Source organism: Thermothelomyces thermophilus, chromosome 5, assembly GCF_000226095.1.
Source record: "Thermothelomyces thermophilus ATCC 42464 chromosome 5, complete sequence".
NCBI lineage: Eukaryota > Fungi > Ascomycota > Sordariomycetes > Sordariales > Chaetomiaceae > Thermothelomyces > Thermothelomyces thermophilus.
In genome coordinates this window covers 2,486,817-2,508,267 of record NC_016476.1, presented here as the reverse complement: position 1 = coordinate 2,508,267, position 21,451 = coordinate 2,486,817, and the positions used below count along the sequence as shown (strand labels likewise).

The following is a 21,451-nucleotide window of genomic DNA, read 5'->3' as shown; positions in this document are numbered from 1 at the left end:
CAACACTCTGCACCCTTCCCCCAACTCCCCAAGCCCTTTCTTTTGCCACGAACCGCCGGTTTCTTCGCCCCTATCCACACGCTCGGCGCCTGTCTTGAAACCCGCAAGACACCTCCACAGACGGCATCCAAAACTAGCGGGGAAATTGAGTCCTGGGCAACTTCCCCTTTACCTACACCCTGTCCTTTTCATCGCGGAACAACTCCTACCAGCGGTTAAACAGACGCGTACAAAATGGCTGAGCCCGCACCCGCACCCTTGGAGCTCGATCCCAAGTACGATGACTACGACTACCCGACTACGGCCCCAACCCCCCAGAGCGGGCATCCCGGCTACCTGACGCCTCAACAGCAGGCCCAGGTCCACCAGCTGAGGCTGCTCCTCGAATCGGAGGGTTACAAGGAGCGGCTTGACACGCTCACGCTGGTATGATTGAACGCTCGGAGAGAACAATATCGGCTGGGGACGGCTACTGACAAAATGTGGTAGCTGCGTTTCCTGCGTGCCCGCAAGTTTGATGTTGAGCTGGCCAAGACCATGTAAGCAATTTGAAAGAAGGCGGTGTCGATGCGTGGGTATTGACGGAATGATGCTAGGTTCATCGAATGCGAGAAGTGGCGGCAAGAGACCAAGCTCGACGAATTGCTGCCGACTTGGGAATACCCCGAGAAGGAGGAGGTTTTCAAGTACTATCCCCAGTACTACCACAAGACCGACAAGGTATGCATATCTCGACCCAGTTTAGTGCTCGTTACCCGGCGCTCAATCTAACGGTCGTCTCGCTATTCAATTCAGGATGGACGCCCCGTCTACATCGAGCAGCTCGGAGGGATCGACCTGACGGCCATGTACAAGATCACGACGGCGGAGCGCATGCTGACAAACCTGGCGGTTGAGTACGAGCGGGTGGCGGACCCGCGGCTGCCGGCGTGCAGCCGCAAGGCGGGCACGCTGCTTGAGACTTGCTGCACCATCATGGACTTCAAGGGCGTCGGCCTGGCAAAGGCGCCGCAGGTGTACGGGTACGTTAAGCAGGCCAGCGCCCTCAGCCAAAACTACTACCCGGAGCGCCTCGGCCATCTGTACCTGATCAACACCCCTTGGGGCTTCAGCACCGTCTGGAGCGTCGTCAAGGGCTGGCTGGACCCCGTCACGGTCAAGAAGATCCATGTGCTCGGCAGCAACTACCAGAAGGAGCTGCTCGCCCAGATCCCCGCCGAGAACCTGCCCAAGCAGTTTGGCGGTACGTGCGAGTGCGAGGGCGGGTGCCATCTCAGCGACATGGGTCCGTGGCGCGAGGAGCAGTGGGCCAGGCCCGCTAAGTGGGAGAAGAAGAAGAAGGAAGCCGAGGCCGCGGCCAAGAACGAGCCCGCGGCGGCCAAGGAGGGCACCGAGGCCGATGCTGGCGCGCCTGCTGCTGCCGAGGCTGCCGACGCAGCCAAGGAGGACGCTGCTGTTCCGGCTGCCGCGTAGGGAATCAGCAGCCAGACAAGGCTGGGCGTCTGAACAGGATGGCGCGGGCTGGCTGGAGAGCGGGTCCTTGAGTCTCAGGTCCAACAAGATCTACCGCTTGTTCTGCTGGAACAGCAGAGTTCCAGCAGCAAGGGGGAAGCCATGATCTTTGCAGAGTTTCTGTGGGCGTCACTGTGTGACACGTAGACTTTGTTGTGTTCTTGGTAATACTTTAGCCATTTGCATGGATACACAATAGATAGATTAGTTGAATGCCTGGTATGGCCTTGAATTTTCAACTCTACATATAGCCTGTCCCGATGTAAAAAACGCCCTCCCCCATCCCCTTCCCCTGAACGCCAAAACGCCGGAACACCTGAGTGGAAGGAATGAGAGCTCGGCAAAAGGGCTCGTTCCTTTTTGGTCATTTCCCAACGCTACTCCCAGTCACATAGCCGGCCGCAACCCTGGCCCTCTCCATCTTGGCGACCACGGCCGGCATATCCCTCTTCAACCTCCCGAGCGTCCCGACCGCATCCCCAAACCGGGCCTCCACGTCGGCCTGCCTCTCGAGCGGGCCCATCCCCTCGAGCGCCTTCTTGCCGCTGACGGCGCCCTCCTCGGCCACCCTCTCGCACGCGGCCTGGAGGGCCGCCTCGTCGGCGACGACGGCCGCGCCCGTGGCCTCCGCCCACCTGGACGCCGTCGACTGCGGCACGCGCCGCTTGAGCTGGGCGATGCCGCGCAGGAGGTCCTCCTCCTCCGAGATGAGCTGCTCGATGCGGTCGCGCTTGCGGGGGTCGAACGGCTCGTACTCGTACTGCACCTGGGGCTCGTCGCCGTCACCGCCGCCGCCGCCGCCACCACCGCCACCGCGGTCGAGGAAGCGCGAGGGGTCGGATATTGGCAGGCCGTTGATTGTCAGATTGGGCGCGGCGAGAGTGAAGGTTCGGATGATGTACTTTTATTTTTTTGTTGTCGGGCGCCGGCGTCGACAAAGTGTTAGTATGGCGTGTTTTTCTGTTCTCCTCTCTTTTCTTCTTTTTAAGAGGATAAGAGGAGAAATGTGAAGCGCGGGGAAACGAGGAAGACCGGGAGGGAATATTGACTCACGTCATTAACCAGCTGTTCAATCTGGTTGCGCAGTTCGTCTTCTTGGTCGTCGAGTGGGTTGTCTACTGGCGGGAAGGCCGCGTTGATGCTATCTGTGGCTGCGCGCCGCACGTTGTCAATTAGATAGGTCAAATCCTCCGGTGACTGGAGCTCGATGCGCCGGTGCGCGGGTTCGTCCATCTTTCTAACACGGGGGGGGGGGGGGGTTTCAAATTCGCCAGTTGTTCGTTAGTAGGTGTTGGTATTGGTTGACGAAGGTGTTGATACCAATCCGTTGATTAGAATCCTCGAGTTCTTCCAAAAAAATATTATACTTCCCCAGCATAGCAGAGAAATGGGTTTGCTAACCGGGGTAAGGCGTCCTCGATCTCTCGAAGTATGTATGGATTGTCTGTACAATCCACCACTTTGTAAAGAATGCTGCGATGCCGTGATCGCGACGCGTTGGCTTATCGATACCACAGCAAAGAAACACCCGTGCACTGCCCCACGATTATCAGCACGAACTTATCGGTGTGGGGTTGCCCGAGCCGGATGCGGTCAGTGGTGGGGCTCTACCTCGCCATCTCAGGGTCAGATCAGGGAACCACCGATGCACGGGAGCAATGTTGGCTGGCCGGTGCGAGTTGCATGCCCATGACGCAGGGACGCTGCACCCCGGAAGCTGAGATGTTACAATTCCAGGCGGCAACATGCTGGACCTCTGTTGGGACTAACGCTGCATTCGGTATCTTTTCGCTCGAACGCCCGGTACGCCACGCTTACTGTTGTTGGTGCTGGTGTGGTATGAGGTCTGGCTTTGCATGCTCTTTCCAGATGGGCCCATTGCAGTTTGACTTTCTCTGATCCGGGACATAGTGCCGCTTGTCTTGGAACGCAGGCGCTCCGGCATCACCCGTCAGCAGATAAGCCTCGCACCGCAGTATTTGGGTCCCGTGTCAACTGAGGCTGGTCGATGACTTATAGAAGGCCAACCGCTGAGGAGTCACCCAAGCCCAATTTATGTCATGTACATATGTATGTACAGTACAGTACATAGGTACAGTACATAAGGTATGTATGTATGTACCATACTAAGGTACCTGCCCACTAGCGAGATGACGACTGTGGAAAATGAAATCGAGATACCCGGTGTCAATGTGCGACTTGGAAAGGCAAGACATGGGCAATACAATAACTACCGGTCTGCTTAGGTCACCATTTACAACACAAAGGGTTACGCCGAAGCTGGACGCTTTGGATAGCTTGTCTCGAATGACTTGGCCCCCCAGACGTGGATTTTGGTAATGCTGCTAGAAATGAGATGGGAACGCCCGAATCAACGAACTCCTCTCTGGATATAAATGACAACCCGTTTCCCGTACCCATGATCTGTTCCAAAACTCCTCTGCTCTCGTTCACAAATCCTTGAATGCAAATTTGAAAGTGGTGATGGCACTCGGTGTGCCAGCGATTGGCCTCCATCCGTCCAGGTAGACTGATACCTCAACACCATGAAGTAGTGTACAGCAAGTTGGTCGAATATCTCTACTGAGGGATGATTTTACGCCCGGTTTTCAAGATCAACGCCTTCAACTCCGGAGAAACTGGTGCTAGTGAAATGTTGACCCGCATCGCGACTATTCGCCGCCGGATGACGTGATGTACATGGGCTCCTTACCAAAGCACTCGTTGCTCTGGGCTGGGGGCGCCATGTTACCTGTTCATTGCGGCAGTATCTTTTTGATCTCCTCGTCGCTCAGGTAGATTTCATGGACGGGATCGCGGCGTTGCTCGAGTGGGACGTAGTCGTAATCACAAAACGACGGCACAAAGATCTCGGGGTTCCAGACAAAGCCCTGGTCGGAAGAGAGGTAGGTAATCTAGAGAAAATGGATGTGAGCGATGATTGTGCAGCTTTCGGCGGCAGCACAATATCACGCAGCCGTCAGGATACAAGCTTACCAGTCGCATAGGCCCCTCCGGATCGTCACCGATCTTGATGGTCGTGCATTCTTGCTGGGTGAAGGCCGAGCCTGCCAATAACGTTAGCTGGGGGTTGCACGTTTCCTGCAGAGAAGGCGACCGACTCAGCAGGCTCGGTCGTCTAGTATGCAGTAGCTTCCGCTTCTGTGCCGCCTTGGTCGACGGTTCTGGCGAGGAGCTCGGCGAGCTCGAGTATGACGACGGCGAGGATCCGGCCTCGGCGTGGACCGCCCGATGGCGTTGTTCGGGAATAGTGATGGACGTTGAGTTGTTCTCCATTGATGATGATCGGTGGCAGCGGGTGTGTGAAGTTGCAAATGCGTCGAGAGGGTCACAGTCACGAGTGGCGATGGGCGATTGCGTGCGATAGGACTGGTGCTGCTGCTGCTGCCGGGCGGACGTGCAGAGCGACACGGCGAGATGAGACCATGAACTCAGGCAGGCAGGTGTTGCAGAATTGGGAATACAAGCAACTTGGAGACAGACCCTGAGGTGGGGAGTGAGACAACTTTCCTGGCCGCGGGCTTCGACAATCTGGGGTAGATGCAGACTGCAGGGAAGAGTAGGAAAGAAGGAAAGGGATGGCCTGGGCTTTGGATGATTGAGAGGCAGGTGGAGAGGAACCAGGCCTAGAGGCAGCACCCTGGCCGGCAACATCTCCGGCCTACACTAGTGACTAATAAGACGGACTGGGGCGTGGTGAGGGAGCGGGCAAGGCGCACGACCGTTGGACCAACCAATGCTTGCAACGGAAGCGGCAGAGTCACTCACCACATGGCATTCCCCGCGGGCGTTGTCCAGGACCCCAGCACTTGCTGCTGCTGCCGGTTGGTGGCTGATGCGCTGCTGTCATGACAGCAAACGCAGCTCACGGTGGCATCATCCCGCCCTGATCTTCGCCGTGGGATTGCAGAGCCTACCTACGCATGTAATCCGTACATAAGGTACCAACAAAGGTAAGGTATGTATGGATTTGTACCTAGAATTTCAGTGCAAGCCTAGCTACGTTGAAATCGGTACAGATGAATGGTAATAAAGGCAATGCAGCAACGGAAATTGGATAGACCTTGAGCTTAGCCATCAAGGTCGTAAATGAGGAAGTGCACAACTACAAGTCACCACGCAGCGGCCGAGCGATAGCATGTGGATACTTCCCAGTCGCCTTATCGGGTACTCATACGCTAGCTCCTCACGTTACAGGCAGATCACGAGAGCCAATCCTCTCCCAATTCGATGGCGGGTACCTCGACGTATTAAGAAACTCCACATCAGTTTGATCTTCGGCATTCCAATATGGTCTGGAAGCCAGCTGATGAGACGGACGTCGCTATCGAGGAGTGCTTGTAGCGAGCCACAAGCCTCATGTACTGTATGTGTGTACGGAAAACCGTAGAGATTGCAGGTGTATTACTACCGTAGTGGTCTTTGCTATGAATGTGAGGTGCTACTGTAAGGAGTATAAACCATACCTTCTCCACAACGCACGACACCAGTTGGACAGTGTGGGAAGGCCGATCTCTGCACAAGCACGGACCACTACCTGCCGCCTCACCTTGACAAGGAAACCGGTGTGTGGGTCAGCCTTCAGGCTCCGGGCAGATGACGAGCCACTGTTTGGCTACCGCCAAGATAACGCAGGCTAGGCTGGACTGCGCACGCAACGAGGCGACAGAACGGCACCGAAGCAACTTCAACACAAACCGCCGAATCTGCGATTGCAGGCACCACAAATCAACAGCACCGATCTCGTTGACGCCAACAAATCCCGCATCGATCCCGGTCCGTCAGTCATTCGCACCCTGCTAAATACTATACACAAGCCAGCCAAGGCCGAGACAGCAGTCAAAATGGGTGACGTCCTGGTCGAGAACGCCACCAACAGCACCCAGCCGCTCAAGAAGAACACCACCTCGACCATCCCTAGTATCGAGAACTTCGAGGGCGTGCCAACAGAAGGCGGCGATGAGTACGCGACGCTGAAGCGGCTGCAACGGCAACTCGAGTACATCCAGCTGCAGGAAGAATACATCAAGGATGAGCAGAGGAGCTTGAAGCGGGAACTGGTCCGGGCACAGGAGGAGATCAAGCGCATCCAGAGCGTACCTCTAGTCATCGGTCAGTTCATGGAAGCGATCGATCAGAAGTGAGTCCCCCCGTTCGAGCTCCGCAAAACCGCACCGCCAACAACCCCGCTTGCCTAACCCTGCTCCCAGCACCGGCATCGTCCAGTCTAGCACGGGGTCCAACTATGTCGTCCGTATCCTGTCGACGCTTGATCGCGAGCTCCTCAAGCCGTCCTCCTCGGTTGCCCTGCACCGCCACTCCAACGCGCTCGTGGACATCCTCCCGCCCGAGGCCGACTCGTCGATTGCCATGCTCAACGCCGACGAGAAGCCCGACGTGACATATGCGGACGTCGGCGGTTTGGACATGCAAAAGCAGGAGATCCGCGAGGCCGTCGAGCTGCCCTTGACACACTTTGACCTCTACAAGCAGATCGGCATCGACCCGCCCCGCGGCGTCCTGTTGTACGGGCCCCCCGGCACGGGCAAGACCATGCTCGTCAAGGCTGTCGCCAACTCGACGACGGCCAACTTCATCCGGGTGGTCGGTTCCGAGTTCGTGCAGAAGTATCTCGGCGAGGGACCGCGGATGGTGCGAGACGTGTTCCGGATGGCGCGCGAGAACGCGCCGGCCATCATCTTCATTGACGAGATCGACGCCATCGCGACCAAGCGCTTCGACGCCCAGACGGGCGCCGACCGCGAGGTCCAGCGCATCCTGCTCGAGCTGCTCAATCAGATGGACGGTTTCGACCAGACGGCCAACGTCAAGGTCATCATGGCGACCAACCGCGCCGACACGCTCGACCCTGCCCTGCTCCGCCCGGGCCGCCTCGACCGCAAGATCGAGTTCCCCAGCTTGCGCGACCGCCGCGAGCGCCGTCTCATCTTCACCACCATTGCCAGCAAGATGAGCCTTGCGCCCGAGGTCGATCTCGACAGCCTGATTGTGCGCAACGACCCGCTGAGCGGCGCCGTCATCGCCGCCATCATGCAAGAAGCCGGCCTGCGCGCCGTCCGCAAGAACCGGTACAACATCATCCAGTCTGATCTCGAGGATGCCTACAGCAGCCAGGTCAAGGGGTCGAGCGACGAGAACAAGTTCGATTTCTATAAATAGACGACCGACGGCCACTCGATTGTCCCTGTTGGTGAGGGGATCAGATGAGCTCTGGACTGGAAAGAGGGGACCGGAATACCAGACGACAACAAGCCGTGGGGAGGTGGATCGCGGCATGCATGTACAGAAAAGAAAAAGAAAAACCACCACCCGGATCACGCTGTAGCAAACCATAGAACGAATCGGCTTGCTCTTTGATCGGTCATCGAGGCCATGAGCGGGGACGCCTGCACGGCCTTACCTTGGTAAGATTCAAAAGAGTCCAGCCCGCCTTGATTCAATATACCCGTGGCCTTGTTTCCCTCGTCAGAACCGGACGTTCCCCTTGCATTCAGTAGCGTGACAGGCCTGTCGGTTATCTCTTCTATACACAACAGAACATGACATACATACTTCGAATCTTGATCTGGTGCCGACAACGTCAGCAGCCCTAGAGATTATATAGTACAAACAGCGGCTCGTTCCGCCGAGCAGAAGCCATCAAAACCGCACCATCTTCCCCTCCCATTCCCGCTCCTCTGGGTATCAGCGTTCGAAAGCAAAGAAAGAAAAAGAGCACGACAGCAACGATGGAGGAAGACGACAACGACAGGCCACCCGGCTGCCCAGACCAAACTCCTCCTTGCTCGCTCGTCTCCCTCTTGTTCTTGGATATTCATAGAAGAACGACATCAGCCACGCCCTCTGTGCAGAATTATGTGACGATCAATGCAGGTCCCACTGATATCCCTTTCCCTCCCAAATGCATGTATCCCTAATGCAAGTAGTCCATTCCCGCATCCAGCCTCAGCCTTCTATTAGCGCCTGATATCCGTCTAAACCCGTGATTATGTTGAGATTTGTGTGTCCCGTTGCTTGGGATAGTAGGTTGGAGCTGAGAACCTCGTGTTGTGATTGTTCAAGGTTGTAGCACATAGAGAAGAGGCGCCAGGATCGGGAGCCGGGGCGTGGAACCAACCATCGACTCAGCATCCATGACCCAGTCCAGTGCTTGTTCCAATTGTGATGCAAATCTTTCGGCCGCGCGGTAGGTGGTTTGCACAAAACCAACCTTCTACTAACAAGGTTGTGAGGTAGAAGTGAAGGCTTGTTGTTGTGTCGAAGCGGTCGAAGCAGGCGGAGCAGGCAGAGTAGGTGGAGCAGGGAGCATGGCAGAGTGTTGTGCTGCCTGCCTCCATCATCGAGACCGCCGCAAATCCTCCAAAGGACAGGACAGAGGTTGTCCGCTGCGGCTTGCTGGGGTTCACGACCCAACCATAACTCCAATCTCGAGTAACAACCGGACAAACTTGGCATGCAGCTCGATGAAGAAGTCGGGCAGCCCGACTAGCTCCGCCAGTCCGCGCTGTTTGAGAGCAACCCCGGAGCCTCCAAAGCCGCCACCCATTCGCCGCGACAGGCCGCCAATGCCTCCCGTCAGGAAGCTACTGTTACCCCCAGAGACGGGTGGCGCGACCGGCTCAGAGTGGAAGCTCCCGTATCCCGGGCCGGGGGCGACCGGGCTGTTTCCTGACGAGCCGGTCGACTCGGCAAGGGCGCGCTCGGCTTCTGCCTCTGCGAGTTCCTGGATCCAAGAAGCCATGTCCCGAAAGGCGGAAGAAAGAAAGGTAAAAGTCTTGACGGCAGTGGGCTCCGGGTGCGTGCTAAGCGCCAAGAAGGCGTAGACGCGTTTGTGCCCGCGAGCATGGACGTCGGGAACTCGGAAGATGTAGGCTGTGGTATAGCCGACCTTTCGGTCGCCGAAGAAGATTGAACCACCTGACGCGGCCGAGCCGATGCTGTGAGTCGTGACATAGGCCGGGCTTTTTGGCGAGCCGCTTGGGGTGGGCATGGTAGCTCCGGCGGCAGCGGGGCTTGTCGCTGGCGCGCGGGGGAGAGTCTCCAATGACAGCGTGCGCAAACACGATGCGCGAACAAGGGAGAAGGATTCGGGCGCAAGGGGCTCGTGAGTCGACGTGTAGTCGAGAAAGTGCATGTGCGAGTTGGCACTCGCGCTGTCAGAGGTGCCGCTGGAACGAGAGGTCACCGAGAGGCCAGTCCCGGTTCGACGGTGGGATGGTGGACGTTGCTGGTTGCCGGACTCGTCTTCAGACGGGGCCGACGAGGATGACCGGGACGTCGGCGGTGACATATGGTTATCGACTCCTGTAAATACTCGCGCATATGGAGCTCGCGTCCTCAGGGTAGGACCTCGGTCAGGCCGCGACCCCGTGCTTACGTCCTTGCCATTTTCCTGTCGCTTAGGTAAAGTCAGGGCGCAGTTGTCACATGGACCGGCGCGCCGCGTCACATATTCGTCGTAGGTTCTGCGGAAGCCAGAATCCTGTCGCGGTTTCTGCTGCTGCGCTCCAGGGCCTGGGGCGAGACACGGGCTCTGAGGAGGGGTCTCGATGGCAGAGCCGGTAGTTGAGGCAGCAGCTGCCCGAGCCGCCTGCCGTATGGAGGCGCGGCGGGACTGGGCTTCCTGTTCCGTGACAGGCTCAGACGAGCTCCGCTGAGCTTCGGAGAAGTTGATGCGGCGGAGGGCTTCCGTGATGGCGGCTACATGTGAAGATTCGCCCGAACTTGGGGCTTTTGGGTCAGACTTGTCGCGCGAAGAGGCAGGACCGGGAGGAGCCTCGTCACAGATGCTGCAAGGGACTGGAAGGCCCTCCGTGACCATCAGGGGCGTCGGCCCATGGAGGTCACAATAGTGCGCTAAACAAAGCTGCAAAGGGCAGATTAGCATCATGTGTCGCATCTCCTCCAAGCTTTGGATGGAATCTGGTATGTTTGAAAAGGGGAAGGGTTCGTGCGCATGCGCATCATGGTAAGGCCAACAAGGAAGGGGGAGAAAGGGCCGTTTTGAACGGGATGCAGCCTGGTCGGGTTCAACTTGGACCCGAGCACCAAGCGCTGCGCAGATATAGCCCCAATCCAACGCCTCGGGACCGCCGCACGTGGGAGCGTCTCGAGCTCAGATCACAGGGCCGCACTCAGTGACGTTTGGACAATGCCGGGGCCCAGCTGCGCCGACGTGCGGGTACAGCAGGCAGCCTTGCGCCTGTCGAACGCACTCGCCCGAAAACAAGGGGCAGGATCTGAGGCGGTGAGGGTGTCGGGGTTACATTGGGAAAAGTGCGACAAGGCCCACCAAACGACTGATTGACGCCTTCCCTTTCGTTGCCGCATCCATGTCCTTGTGTGGAAGGTATGGAGGGCCAGAAGGAACGAGGGGGGATGGGAGGGGGGAGGGGCACACCAAACTCACAATTGACGTCATGATCGGGGCAGCGTTATTGAATAATCGTCATTGTTCTCTCGGTTGGAGTCGGATCGCTGATAGGTGTAAGCCCGGGAGAAGATGGCAAACAGCTCGCTCGCCCGGATCCGTGATGGATGCTTCCCTCCCTCAGACAGCGCTCGGTCGGGTTGCGACGGGATCGGACCAGGATGGGGTAAGCCGCAATAAGGATCAGGAGGGGCCTCTGTTGCGCGCAGAGTCTCGAGGCGGTAAATCAGCGGCCGGACGCTCAATGAAGCGAACGGCAATCGTCAGTCAAGTCGGTGCCTCGGAAGTCGAGAGCGCGAAATGACCAGACTACACAATGCGCTCCAATGACTGTGGGAGGGGGGTTGGTTAGGTTCGCTTGAGGATTGCTTGAATTGCTGCACGTCAGATCCGAAGGCCTGGTCTCGTGCCTCTCCAGTTTTCCCCAAAGATGCACGCGCTGAGAAGCCGCAGGTGCGGTTCCGGCTGCTTTTCTTCTTTTCGGCGCTGATTTCGGGATTCGGACGAGGATTCAATAACCTCGGAACGAGTTATCGCGAGCCATGGCGGCGCCTGCAGAATCCCGGCCAAGCGATGGAAAAAAAAAAAAATGCCCCGCCCTGTGTGGCCTGCGCCCGGCGCAGCGTGCTGAAGGGACCCGTGGTGGGAACAACTTCACAACCCAGATACTCGACTGTGTAAGAAAGGGCTGAGATGTCGAGAATAGAAATGCACCGTCGTGCTGACCCAAGGGCTGGCAGGCCAATGGATACTCCGAAATGTCGAGAGGAGCCGTGCTGGATTGAGGTCAACGACCAAAGAACCAAGGTCCCGAGAAGCGAGGTCTGGAAGACCTTCTTGACTGCAGGGCTGATCGGGTCCTCTTAAAGAATCCTTCCAGAACGAAAAGAAAGCACCACTGTGGGTTCCAGCGCTACCTAGTACTTTGCCTAATCTGGCCATCCCGGCCTTCCCGGACCGTTGTGCGCGCGCTCTCTTTACTAGTAGCGTACTTGTCGCGGTGGGGCAATTGGGGACTGCGACCTTTTTGATGGAGCCTGCCCTTCGGAGCAATGCTAGTGAAGGAATCGGGCCATGAGATTCATCTCAGCGCCGCTCCTGTCAAACTGCCCTGGAAACCGCTATCCGCCGTAGCCTGTTGCGGACTGAGCTCCCAAATGTGAGAATGAGGGCTGGGGTACGGCGAGCGAGTGTAGGCAATGGGACAAACAGCAAGGGCTTTCCGCTGTTCGCTGTGGGCTTGTTGGCCCTGCCTTGCTTTTTTGGTGGCTGTCCTCCAAGCAACCACGGTGGGATGAAAGCTTCCCAACGGGAGTGTTTACTATTTCCGCGCCAGGCTAGGCCCTCGGATGGCTGCACCCGCCCTGCACCGTCCCTCGATGCAGCTTACCCTGATTTTCATCACATCACCCGCTCTCTGCGATCGTTATTTCTGCAGCTGCTCATCTCCCCTCATCGCGTCTACGCTGACAAGAAAGCCGAATCTCGGCCCTCGGGAATGCAGGATAAATCGCAGCGCTGGGTCGGCTCACGCCTGGCCCGATCTGGCAGCGAAGGGAGACAAGTGCAGGGTGAGAGACCTTCATCTCCCGGAGCGGACGCCCGCTGTACGGAGTACATAGTAACTAACAGGACGAATTTGGCGCCTGAACGCCTGGGTCCCCACGTGGGAATCAGCGTGTTGCCCCACCCCGCTCGAGCCGCCAGGTTGGAGGCACCCCAGGAGTGCGGACTTGGCAGGCTCCAAGCTGCGAATTGTGCGACGGCCTTCACCGAGCCGACTGCCGTGCAATCACCGTGTTCACGAGGTCTTTGAGTGACCAAGTCTGGCTGTGACCGGCAAGGCGGGATTGGGGGCCGCGCACTACTGCGCAATTGGAATGCTGAGACGGATGGGCCCGTGGACGCCGTGAGACCGTTGCTGAGAGTTCTAGTGTATCCGTTGCTCCCTGCCGTTTTGCGGCGTACGGAATGCAGGACGTGGCAGGACAAAGTTTGGTGAGAGGACGACGAGACTTCCTCAGGAGAGCCGGGGCTCTGGATTTTCTGTCCTAAGGATCTTCGCGCTCCCTCCGTCTGAAGACTCCTTTACCATTTTCTCTCTTTCAAATTTCCTCTCTTTTCGGCAATTTCTCTTGCTTCCAACTAATTCTTCACTTTTTAAATCCCCCCGCCCCTCCCCTGTATGTTCATGTGTTTCTTTTTTTTTTCTCCGAGGTCACCATCAACCCCCCTGTCTAGCAACTCACCCAACACACCCGGGGTCCATGCCTCAATTCAAAACCCTTGTTGTTCCAACCCTTTTACACTACTGTGCAAGGCCTAAACCTGTCCTAGAACTGCCCCGTCTTGCCTAACCTACACTAAGCCACCTTACCGGACTCTCCGTCGGTCAAACGGGAGACTGTTGTTTTCAATTGGGCGATACCGTACGGAGTAGTCATATGATGAAGGTATTCGACCAACAAAGTTCCTGTGTCTTTGGCGTAAGCTGAAATGACCGAGCACATACACTTTGTACTTTGGTACGTACTGTGAGTAATCCGTACTCCGTACTTGTTACATAATGGTGGTACCGCATGGTAAAAATGCACACAATCTGGCACACTTGTGCAATCTGACCACTCGCCCATTGTTGCATTGCCGAGCGTGGTCAAACAAGCGATGACACATGCGGCATCAACGCTAACTAGCGCAACGGCTCGACAGACCAATTTTAGCCGTAACGGCCCGAGAACCTGCCCTACTACGGTCCGTACACTACATGCTTTGAGTGGGCCGTTCCTGCCACCTCTCGACCTCGACTAGTGTGCACTACCTGCCGAGCTGTGTTTAGCGCCACGGTAATGCTACCTTACCGTTACAGAGCTTGTTCTATTTGCGAGCCTGGAAGGAACAGTATTTCTTCGATGGTAAGGGGTGGGTATACGGAGTTTGGAACAATTATTTTGCGAAATGCATGTTCTTTAGGTAAGGTACCTGCTTCGTAGGTACACAGTCCCATATGAGCATTCTTTACCGGTATCGGCATGAGTAAGCCAAGCCACGCAAATAACAGAAAGAAGAAAGGAAAAGGAAAAAACAAGAAAAGGAAAAACAGAAAAAGGAAAGAAAGGCAAGACATGATTATGCGGAAGTGTCGCGCCACTTAGCGGTCAGTGACGACACCATCCGAGGGAAATTTGGGATTGCGAGACACAGCTCGAGGCGAGCCGTGCCGAACATGGTGGGACCACGGCAGCTAATCCATCTAGATACTTTACACTACATCGTAGGGGTCCTCTATCAGGAACACCTCAGTCCTTAAGAGTGCCGTTTCCTTGTGCGATGTCTGGGAGGCCTACATACGTCCGGGTTGTAAACAGCCTTGAAGGCACTACTAACCTAGCGCACACTTGCTATGTCCGAGAGCATAAGGTACGGCGTACGTAGCAGGTATTGAGATGTTGATCGATGCGCAGGGAACAGGGAATGCTGAGACGTCCCAGTCGAACCCGATTGTGTTTAGCGGTCAGCGAAGCCAACCTGTCAATCACACAGCGCCTCCCAGTCACAGTCAAAAGTCCTGCAGTAACGGGTTGATACGGCCCTCCTCAGCGTGAAGAAAGAGCGATCCGATTCAACTTTCAAGGGACAGGGCCACATAGTAAGGTTAGCGGCCGCCTCTTGAATTGATCCACTCACCACTGTTGGAACACGAAGTTTTTTTCTTTTTCTTTTTTTTCTTTTTTGTACTGAAAGAGGTAACAAGGCAAGCCTCTGCACCAATATCCGATGCCCTTATTGGGCGTGTGATCCAGGCGGATGTGTGCCTGAACTACAACCATGGTTGTCTGTCTGTGACTGCAAGGGGAGTTTGCTGCAAGCCACCGGGTAAGATGCCCGGCTTTTCCGCCTGTCCATTTCGTCTTCCGTATTCGACTATGACCCTCCGTACACGGAGGGTCTTCTCGATATGAGCATGTCAAGGTAGTAGTATAAGGTTCCTTTGGAGAGGCTTCAGAATTTCCCGCCGAGATATTCCCAAGCAGGCCTGCTCTAAAAGGAGTGACTGACTCGGGGAGAACTCCTCCGACACAGAAATGCCGTCCATGGCTATGATTCGTGGGAGGATGCATTGAAGCTTAATCCATACCTACATGGGAAGAAAAGATTCTGCGGAACACCTCATCTTACAGCCCGCCAACCCATGCTTTTGCTCGTAGACTGGAAAGGAAGCAAAAGGCGTCATAGCCTGCTGCGGGTGGGAAGACTCGGTGTTCTGGGTAAGATGGCCAACAGAATGGGATAAGTCATCGGAGGACTCGCCATGAGCAGCAAAACAATTAGAACTCCCCAATGTATTGCCACTTAACCCCAGACTCAGTCAAGTGACACTAATCCCTCGGCAGCAAGTTGATACGCCGTTGACGTTGTATGCTAAACTGAGAACCACGCCAAAGAAAATGTCGTTAGAATGGAGCCATATTCATGATCCATCTATGCTCGACTTCTATGCCACCCGCCCGTCGCCTACCCCACGGAACCCATCTCGTCAACGAACCTATATGCCACCGCCCCATGTAGCCTCTATGCATTAATATTCCCGGTCAAGCTAGAGAAGAAAAAAAAAAAGACAAGAAAAAAAAAGACAAGAAGGAAGAGGAAGACAGCAGCAACTATCCATACCAACCCCAACTCGCCGGCCGCCAAACCTTCTCTACTGCTCAGTAGATGGGTCAACCTCCAACCTCTTAGCCGCTCGCTCCCCATCTCCATCACCTTTCCCATCGGCACCCGGCATCACTTCCTTGCCCCCTCCACCCTCTCCCTCCTCTCCCTCCTCCTGCCCGTCCGCCTGTGGGGGTCCGTACTTTTCAATCCACAACTGCCTCAGAACCCTATAGATGAACAAGTATTGCAACTCGGCTTGCACCATAGCGCGCCGCTGCTCCCGGAGCGAATTGACCGTCTCGAAGATTAGATCCGGCCCTTGCCCTTGCGGCTGCAGTTCCGGGCCCTCCGTCTCGCCGCTTCCGCTCTCGCTGCTTCGCTCCCTCCCTTCCTCTCCCCCGTCCAGCTCCTCCTCCACCGCCTCCTCCTCCTCCTCCTCCTCCTCCTTCTCATCCACCTTCTTTCCAGGAGACGGTGTAGTCTTCGAGCCGGCGCCGGCGCCGGCGCCGGCAGCCCGCTCGTCCCAATCCTCGAGGACCCCTGCTTCCAGCTCGCGCATGAGATACTCGAGCGCGATGAATGTGCCGGAGCGACCAACGCCGGCGCTGCAATGCACGACGCGCGGGTTTCGCGGAGAGGCGTTCTTCTCGCGCGAGAGGCGCATCAGCGTGAAAAATGAATCGAGGTCGTCGAGGGAAGGCACGCCAAAATCGGGCCAGTTCTTGTAAAGAAAGTGGTAAATAATCTTTTCCTCGTAAGACCCTTCCTCCCCCGAAGCGTTCGGTTGCTGGTCCCGTTCTTGCTGTTGGTCCGTAGGCGAGACTTCGTTGGTTTCAGTAGTAGCGGCGGTCTGCTGGGAAGAAGATTCTGTCGGGGAGGAGGAATTGCCCTGACTGGGCTCGGATTGAGCCGGTGTCCTTGGCCGCGGATGGACACGGATGACGAGCTTTCGCAGCTCGATCGCGTCGCCGGCTGGAGTCTCCTCCATGCCCTCGCACCGCACCGTAGCTCGGAACCCGTCGCCGAACTCGTCTCGCTCGTTGACCTCGACGGGCGGGTCGTCTTTGCTGCGCGGGAAGTACGGGAAGCACTTCTCCAAGTGCCCCTCGTGCGTCTCCGTCAGCATCACCACAACACCCGGGCTTTCGAGCTGCTCCACCAGCATCCTCCAGACGTGGTCCATAGACGCCTGCTTAGGCCCTTGCATGGCAATGTACCGGTCCGGTTCGCGGACCGGGCCCGGGCGGCCGTCGGGCGTGGGACACGGCAAGGGCTCGAGGACGATGGGTGAGGCATTGACGTAGTCGACGTGCCCCTCGGGAACCCGCAGCTTGATCCGGTTGTTGTGCCACGGCTGTATGTTGAGATACCGGTCGAGGGTCTTGAGGTGCGGGCCCGTCACGCGCGCCCACCGGAAGTCGGGCGACGGGTTGGTGACCGAGAGCATGAGCCGGTTACGCTCGCGCCATACAAGTTCGGAGAACCTGTTCTCGATCTCTGCGATTTTCCGCCGAGTCAGCCGGGAGGCGGGTGACAGCGCATGGGGTAAAAGCCGGACAGAACCCACCTTCGTCACTCAAATCCAGGAACGCAGGCATCTTGTACTGTTTGGCCGGTTTCTGTACCTCGTCGCTCGCTGCCTCCATCTTTAGCGACAGGGGGGACACCGGGCGGCCATCGGTGTAGTCTGCTGGCGGCACCGGTGCGCCAGCCGGGGAGTGTGGTAGCGACGCCGGGGGCGAGTCGCGCGCCCGCTTGCCCGACGAGCGATGGAACACTCTAAAACGACTGAGCTTCTGGAAAGACCGCTTCGGCGAACTGGGCGGTAGATCGGCCGAAGACGGCGTTGACTTGCCCGGCAGGTTGCTGGTAATCAGGGTCGGCGGGGCGACATCCTTTTTGCGCCGGTGAAATCGGGGAAGATTGGTCATCCTGCACTCCCGAATCCTGCGTCGTGACTCGACGAATGCGACCGCGGGGCTACTGTGTATGATACAGGATTGCGAGGGGAAGGTGGCAAGGACGCGGCAGCGGAGGCGATGCAGCCTGTTCAGAAATCGCGCCTCGGAAGGGCGGTCAAAGCGATGTCTTGGATGAAGTAGAAGTATCGTGAGTTATGCGTCACCGAGAAGCATGCCGATCCCCCGGGGCCGGCACGGGAGAATAGACGAGGGGCACGTGCGGAATGCAGATGCACGGAAATGCGGAGTTGTCGATCCTTTGCGTGTAATAAGATCGGGGAGCGAGGTCGATTTCAGTCGGAAGAAGGGGCACGAGTTCGCTAACTGCACCATTCAGAGGCTCCAGGCCGAACTTTCGGGCAGTTTCTCACTCAGGTTAGGAGATCGTCCAAATCCGGTCCGACAGCATACACAACAAGCATGGGTATTTTTTAGGACGCGTGCGTTTCCCAAAAACAGCCCAGCGCGGGATCGAAGGGGGAAATGAGACGATCAGAAGTGCTTGCAGGGCGTCCCGTTCGGGATGGCGCACCCGCTGGAATGGTCAAGCGATTCTCCGGTAATCCACAGCGATGTCACCTCCACCAACGCAGGGGACCGGGCCGCCCGCTACCAGGTGACCCACCCAATCACCGTGCCTCAAAGAGCCTTTCCCCCACTTAGCCGCGATTGCCCCAACTGAAACCCATATCCCGTGTGCTTCCCAACAACCTGGGAAGTCCAGCGCAGGCTAGGATGAACTACGGAATAGCTACCCGGACCTAGTGTATCTTATCTGCTCCTTCCGTAAAAAACGCTACCTTATCATGTATTGAACCGAAACGTTGAGCAAACTGGAGGATAAGCATGATCGAAGAACAAAGCTCATACATGCGATGGACAAAAAGACATAGTGTATGACTAACGCGGCATCTCGGAAACTTTAATCGCAGCAGCAGCAGGTGAAGGCAAACCCGTGGCGCTTACCGAGATCCCAAAATAACCACGAATTGCACTACGCTGATTACGCTCGTGGTACCGCACCATGCGGATGGTTCCCGCCCGCATCTGGGGCTGAGGACAACCCCCCCTCCAGCCAACGCGCCGCTCAGGGGACCGCCAACCAGGCTCCGAGCTCCAGCTTAGCATTGAGCTTGTGATCCTCAGTAGGCGCGCCTTGTTCCTGCATATCCAGTAGACTGCGTAATTAAATCAAAGGCTGCAACGAGGGAGGGAAGAACGCAATGCGGCCTATCGGTTCAGAAAATCGAAAGACACGTGACAATTCTCTTTTCTAGACATTCGGCTTACCGCTCAACAAGAGCATGAGGTGGATTGATGAATATTCAGAAGTGTACACGTATCAGAGTTGTCGCGGCTTTTGTTTGAAATTAGAGAATAAAAGGGGGAGTTGCATTCTCCGGTGATGATAAATACATAAGAAAAAAACGAATAACTAAGGGGCGCTTGTCCCAGAACCCTCCGTGCCTTTTGTAATGTACATCACAATCAACCTTGCGCCATCCCATTCGCCCGTTTCAAAGATAGATTCCTGGGCAACCCTGTTCAAGAACGAGTTTTGACGGAACCCCCCCCCCTTCCCCCCTTCTCTTCATGCCCCCGAGTAGACGGCCGTGACAAAACGGCCGCACTCGATCCGCTGCTCGACGCTAGCCTTCCGACCCTTCCCTCCCTCACCCAGCCGCACCGTCGTCCTCGGCGTGAGCTGGAAACGCGGCGGTTCGCCAACCCCGCTCTTGTCCGCATCTCCCGCCCGCCCGCCGTCCAGCGGAGCGATGTACACGGGCACGCTGACGTTGTTCCGCTTGCCCGTGCCCAGCTGGTAATGCTCGTTACCGCCCCACCAGAGGACGTCGGCGCCAAAGTTGGTGTCCGTGTCCGAGCCGGACGTCGAGCTGCGCGGTGCGGTCAGGCGGGTCAGGTTGTCGAGGACGGCGCAGGCGTGGGTGCTGCCGACGGCGAGCCGGGCCAGGCGGATGGGCGTGACGCGGTTCGTCGCCTCGTCGTACTCGTACAGGTTGGACAGCGCCTTGATCTTGGTCGGGACGGCCGAGACGTGCGTCCACTTGCCCGTGCCCAGCCCGCCGTAAATGCCGGCGCCGCACGCCCACGTGTCTGCGACGGTCCGGCCAACTTCCTGGGCGTCCTGGCCCTGGGTCTTGGTGGCGTCTACGGTGAAGTAGCTGTTATGCCCTCCCGCGCCGATCGAGGTGACCTTGGGCACGAGGCCCGTGCCACTGTAGAGCTTGTGCACCGGGAGGAGCGAAGGCTTGTCGACGATGGCTGCGATGTCGGTCTCGAACCCTAGCTGGCCGCTGCTGTTGTCCCCGAACGAGAAGGCGCGCCCTCGATCATCGAGAGCCAGCGAGTGCTATCAACAACAATTGTTAGAGACTTTAGTTCCCCCTCATCCGGGCCCCGACCTGCCGAGACTGTTTCGGGAGCAGAACGACAGTTTCGGGAGGGCAAGGGCATCTCGATACGATCCTAGAGGAAGGAGAGGGAAGCAAATAGCATAAAAGGTGGCTTACAAATGCGCCTGCTGCGATGGCCTTGATGTTGCTCAGAGCTTTCACCTCGTGCGGCTGGTCATAAGGACCGGCCGGTCGTGTGTGCCAGGTCAAGCCTGGGACGCCGAGCTGTCCCTTGGAAGGGAACTCCTCCGAGCTAGAGGCGGCCGAGAATACACGGCCCTTGGAAGTCAAGAGCAGGCAATGCTCTTGTCCGCTCTTAACGTCGATGACCTTCTCGCCCCAGCCCAGGCTCGGGGGAGTGAGCAATCGGTAGCTCATGGATGCCTCGGAGGACCAGAAGGGTAGCCAAGACTTGCTGGTGGGCTTCTCGCCGGATTCCTGGTCTGACTTGGCGACGGGAATGGAGTAGACGGATCCGTTGGACGAAAGCGCAATGATGCGGTCGCGCGAAACGGCGATCTTGGACAGGTCCTTGCCTTTGAGGGTGACGGTAGGAGTTACGGCGTCCTTGGAGAAGGCGGTGCCCCACTGAACGAGGTCGCCTTCCTCGGTGACAGCGACGCCAAAGTCACGGTCAAGCTTCAGATCGCGAAGGAGCTTGCCGTCGAAGTAGGGGATCCGCCGTGGTGTCTTGATGACGGTCTCGTCGGAGTCTGGCGCAACCACCTTCCCAGCGTTGGACCCCCAGGCATAGACGCCGGGGTGCTCCCAGCTCCTCTTGACCTGAACATGCTGCGGGCTCACAAGCTCGCGGCTCTCCTCCTTGTCAGCCGCCTTCTTCCGAGGTTTCTCGTAGACAATCTCGGCGGCCTCGGGCTGAGCGGGGCCGGCCGGCTGCGGCTCGCCGAAGAGGCGCGGGTAAGCCCAGAGGGTGCCGGCGCCGGAGGCAACGGCAACGGTCAGCAGGCCAACAGCGCGCGCGCTCACGCGCTGGGTCGGCCCGGTTGAGCTGGAGTAGCGTGCGCATTGCGCCGACGTGGCTGCCAGCGTTCGAAGTGACGAGGGCTGCCGGAAGGCAGTCCGTGTCAAGAAGGGTGAGGCCGTCTTAAACATTTTGCTTCTCTTCTCTGATCATCAATCACTTAAGTGTATGTACCTGGAGCCCCTGCCATTGCCGGTGCAATCATTGATTGCCGTCGAGGGCCGCCTCAGTGCCAAGGATTTGGATCTGACAGCTGAAGAATGTGGAGCTCGGCGTTGAAGATGCTGGTGCAGGCGGGTCCTTTGCCTTTTTCACAACTGGTGGTTAAGAGAGCTCCGAGTAAGAGCTTCTCGGCCTCGGCGTCAGCAGCTGCCCCCTGGTCCGAGCTACGGTAGTGAAAGGTACACTACTCCGTAAGGTAGGTACGGTACGGTACGTACGGTAACTGCCTAATCCG

General features: G+C 57.3%; 6 protein-coding genes across 6 annotated transcripts; 2 read left to right on the top strand and 4 right to left on the bottom strand.

Annotated features, from left to right (window-relative positions):
* Positions 1-29: 29 nt before the first annotated feature.
* MYCTH_2315937 (uncharacterized protein) lies at positions 30-2,639 on the top strand. The gene is made up of 5 exons (XM_003665179.1): positions 30-426; positions 490-539; positions 597-720; positions 796-2,413; positions 2,566-2,639. The coding sequence occupies exons 1-4, from the start codon at positions 235-237 to the stop codon at positions 1,471-1,473; spliced, it is 1,044 nt and encodes a 347-aa protein (XP_003665227.1). The 5' UTR covers positions 30-234; the 3' UTR covers positions 1,474-2,413; positions 2,566-2,639.
* Positions 2,640-3,760: 1,121 nt separating this feature from the next.
* MYCTH_2144787 (uncharacterized protein) lies at positions 3,761-4,821 on the bottom strand. Its single transcript, XM_003665178.1, has 3 exons — positions 4,635-4,821; positions 4,510-4,580; positions 3,761-4,427 (listed from the first exon to the last, which is right to left on the bottom strand). Exons 1-3 carry the CDS (start codon positions 4,807-4,809, stop codon positions 4,269-4,271), a joined length of 405 nt encoding a protein of 134 aa, XP_003665226.1. The 5' UTR covers positions 4,810-4,821; the 3' UTR covers positions 3,761-4,268.
* Positions 4,822-6,214: 1,393 nt separating this feature from the next.
* On the top strand, positions 6,215-7,910 carry MYCTH_2095260 (uncharacterized protein). The gene is made up of 2 exons (XM_003665177.1): positions 6,215-6,673; positions 6,744-7,910. Exons 1-2 carry the CDS (start codon positions 6,378-6,380, stop codon positions 7,711-7,713), a joined length of 1,266 nt encoding a protein of 421 aa, XP_003665225.1. The 5' UTR covers positions 6,215-6,377; the 3' UTR covers positions 7,714-7,910.
* A 754-nt stretch (positions 7,911-8,664) lies between these two features.
* Positions 8,665-11,244, bottom strand: MYCTH_2308721 (uncharacterized protein). Its single transcript, XM_003665176.1, has 2 exons — positions 10,964-11,244; positions 8,665-10,420 (listed from the first exon to the last, which is right to left on the bottom strand). The coding sequence occupies exon 2, from the start codon at positions 10,373-10,375 to the stop codon at positions 8,957-8,959; it is 1,419 nt and encodes a 472-aa protein (XP_003665224.1). The 5' UTR covers positions 10,376-10,420; positions 10,964-11,244; the 3' UTR covers positions 8,665-8,956.
* Positions 11,245-15,392: 4,148 nt separating this feature from the next.
* MYCTH_2308718 (uncharacterized protein) lies at positions 15,393-17,801 on the bottom strand. The gene is made up of 3 exons (XM_003665175.1): positions 17,714-17,801; positions 17,205-17,653; positions 15,393-17,134 (listed from the first exon to the last, which is right to left on the bottom strand). Exons 2-3 carry the CDS (start codon positions 17,566-17,568, stop codon positions 15,684-15,686), a joined length of 1,815 nt encoding a protein of 604 aa, XP_003665223.1. The 5' UTR covers positions 17,569-17,653; positions 17,714-17,801; the 3' UTR covers positions 15,393-15,683.
* Positions 17,802-18,914: 1,113 nt separating this feature from the next.
* MYCTH_2308717 (uncharacterized protein) lies at positions 18,915-21,322 on the bottom strand. Its single transcript, XM_003665174.1, has 2 exons — positions 20,130-21,322; positions 18,915-19,969 (listed from the first exon to the last, which is right to left on the bottom strand). The coding sequence occupies exons 1-2, from the start codon at positions 21,123-21,125 to the stop codon at positions 19,190-19,192; spliced, it is 1,776 nt and encodes a 591-aa protein (XP_003665222.1). The 5' UTR covers positions 21,126-21,322; the 3' UTR covers positions 18,915-19,189.
* Between the last annotated feature and the right edge of the window lie 129 nt (positions 21,323-21,451).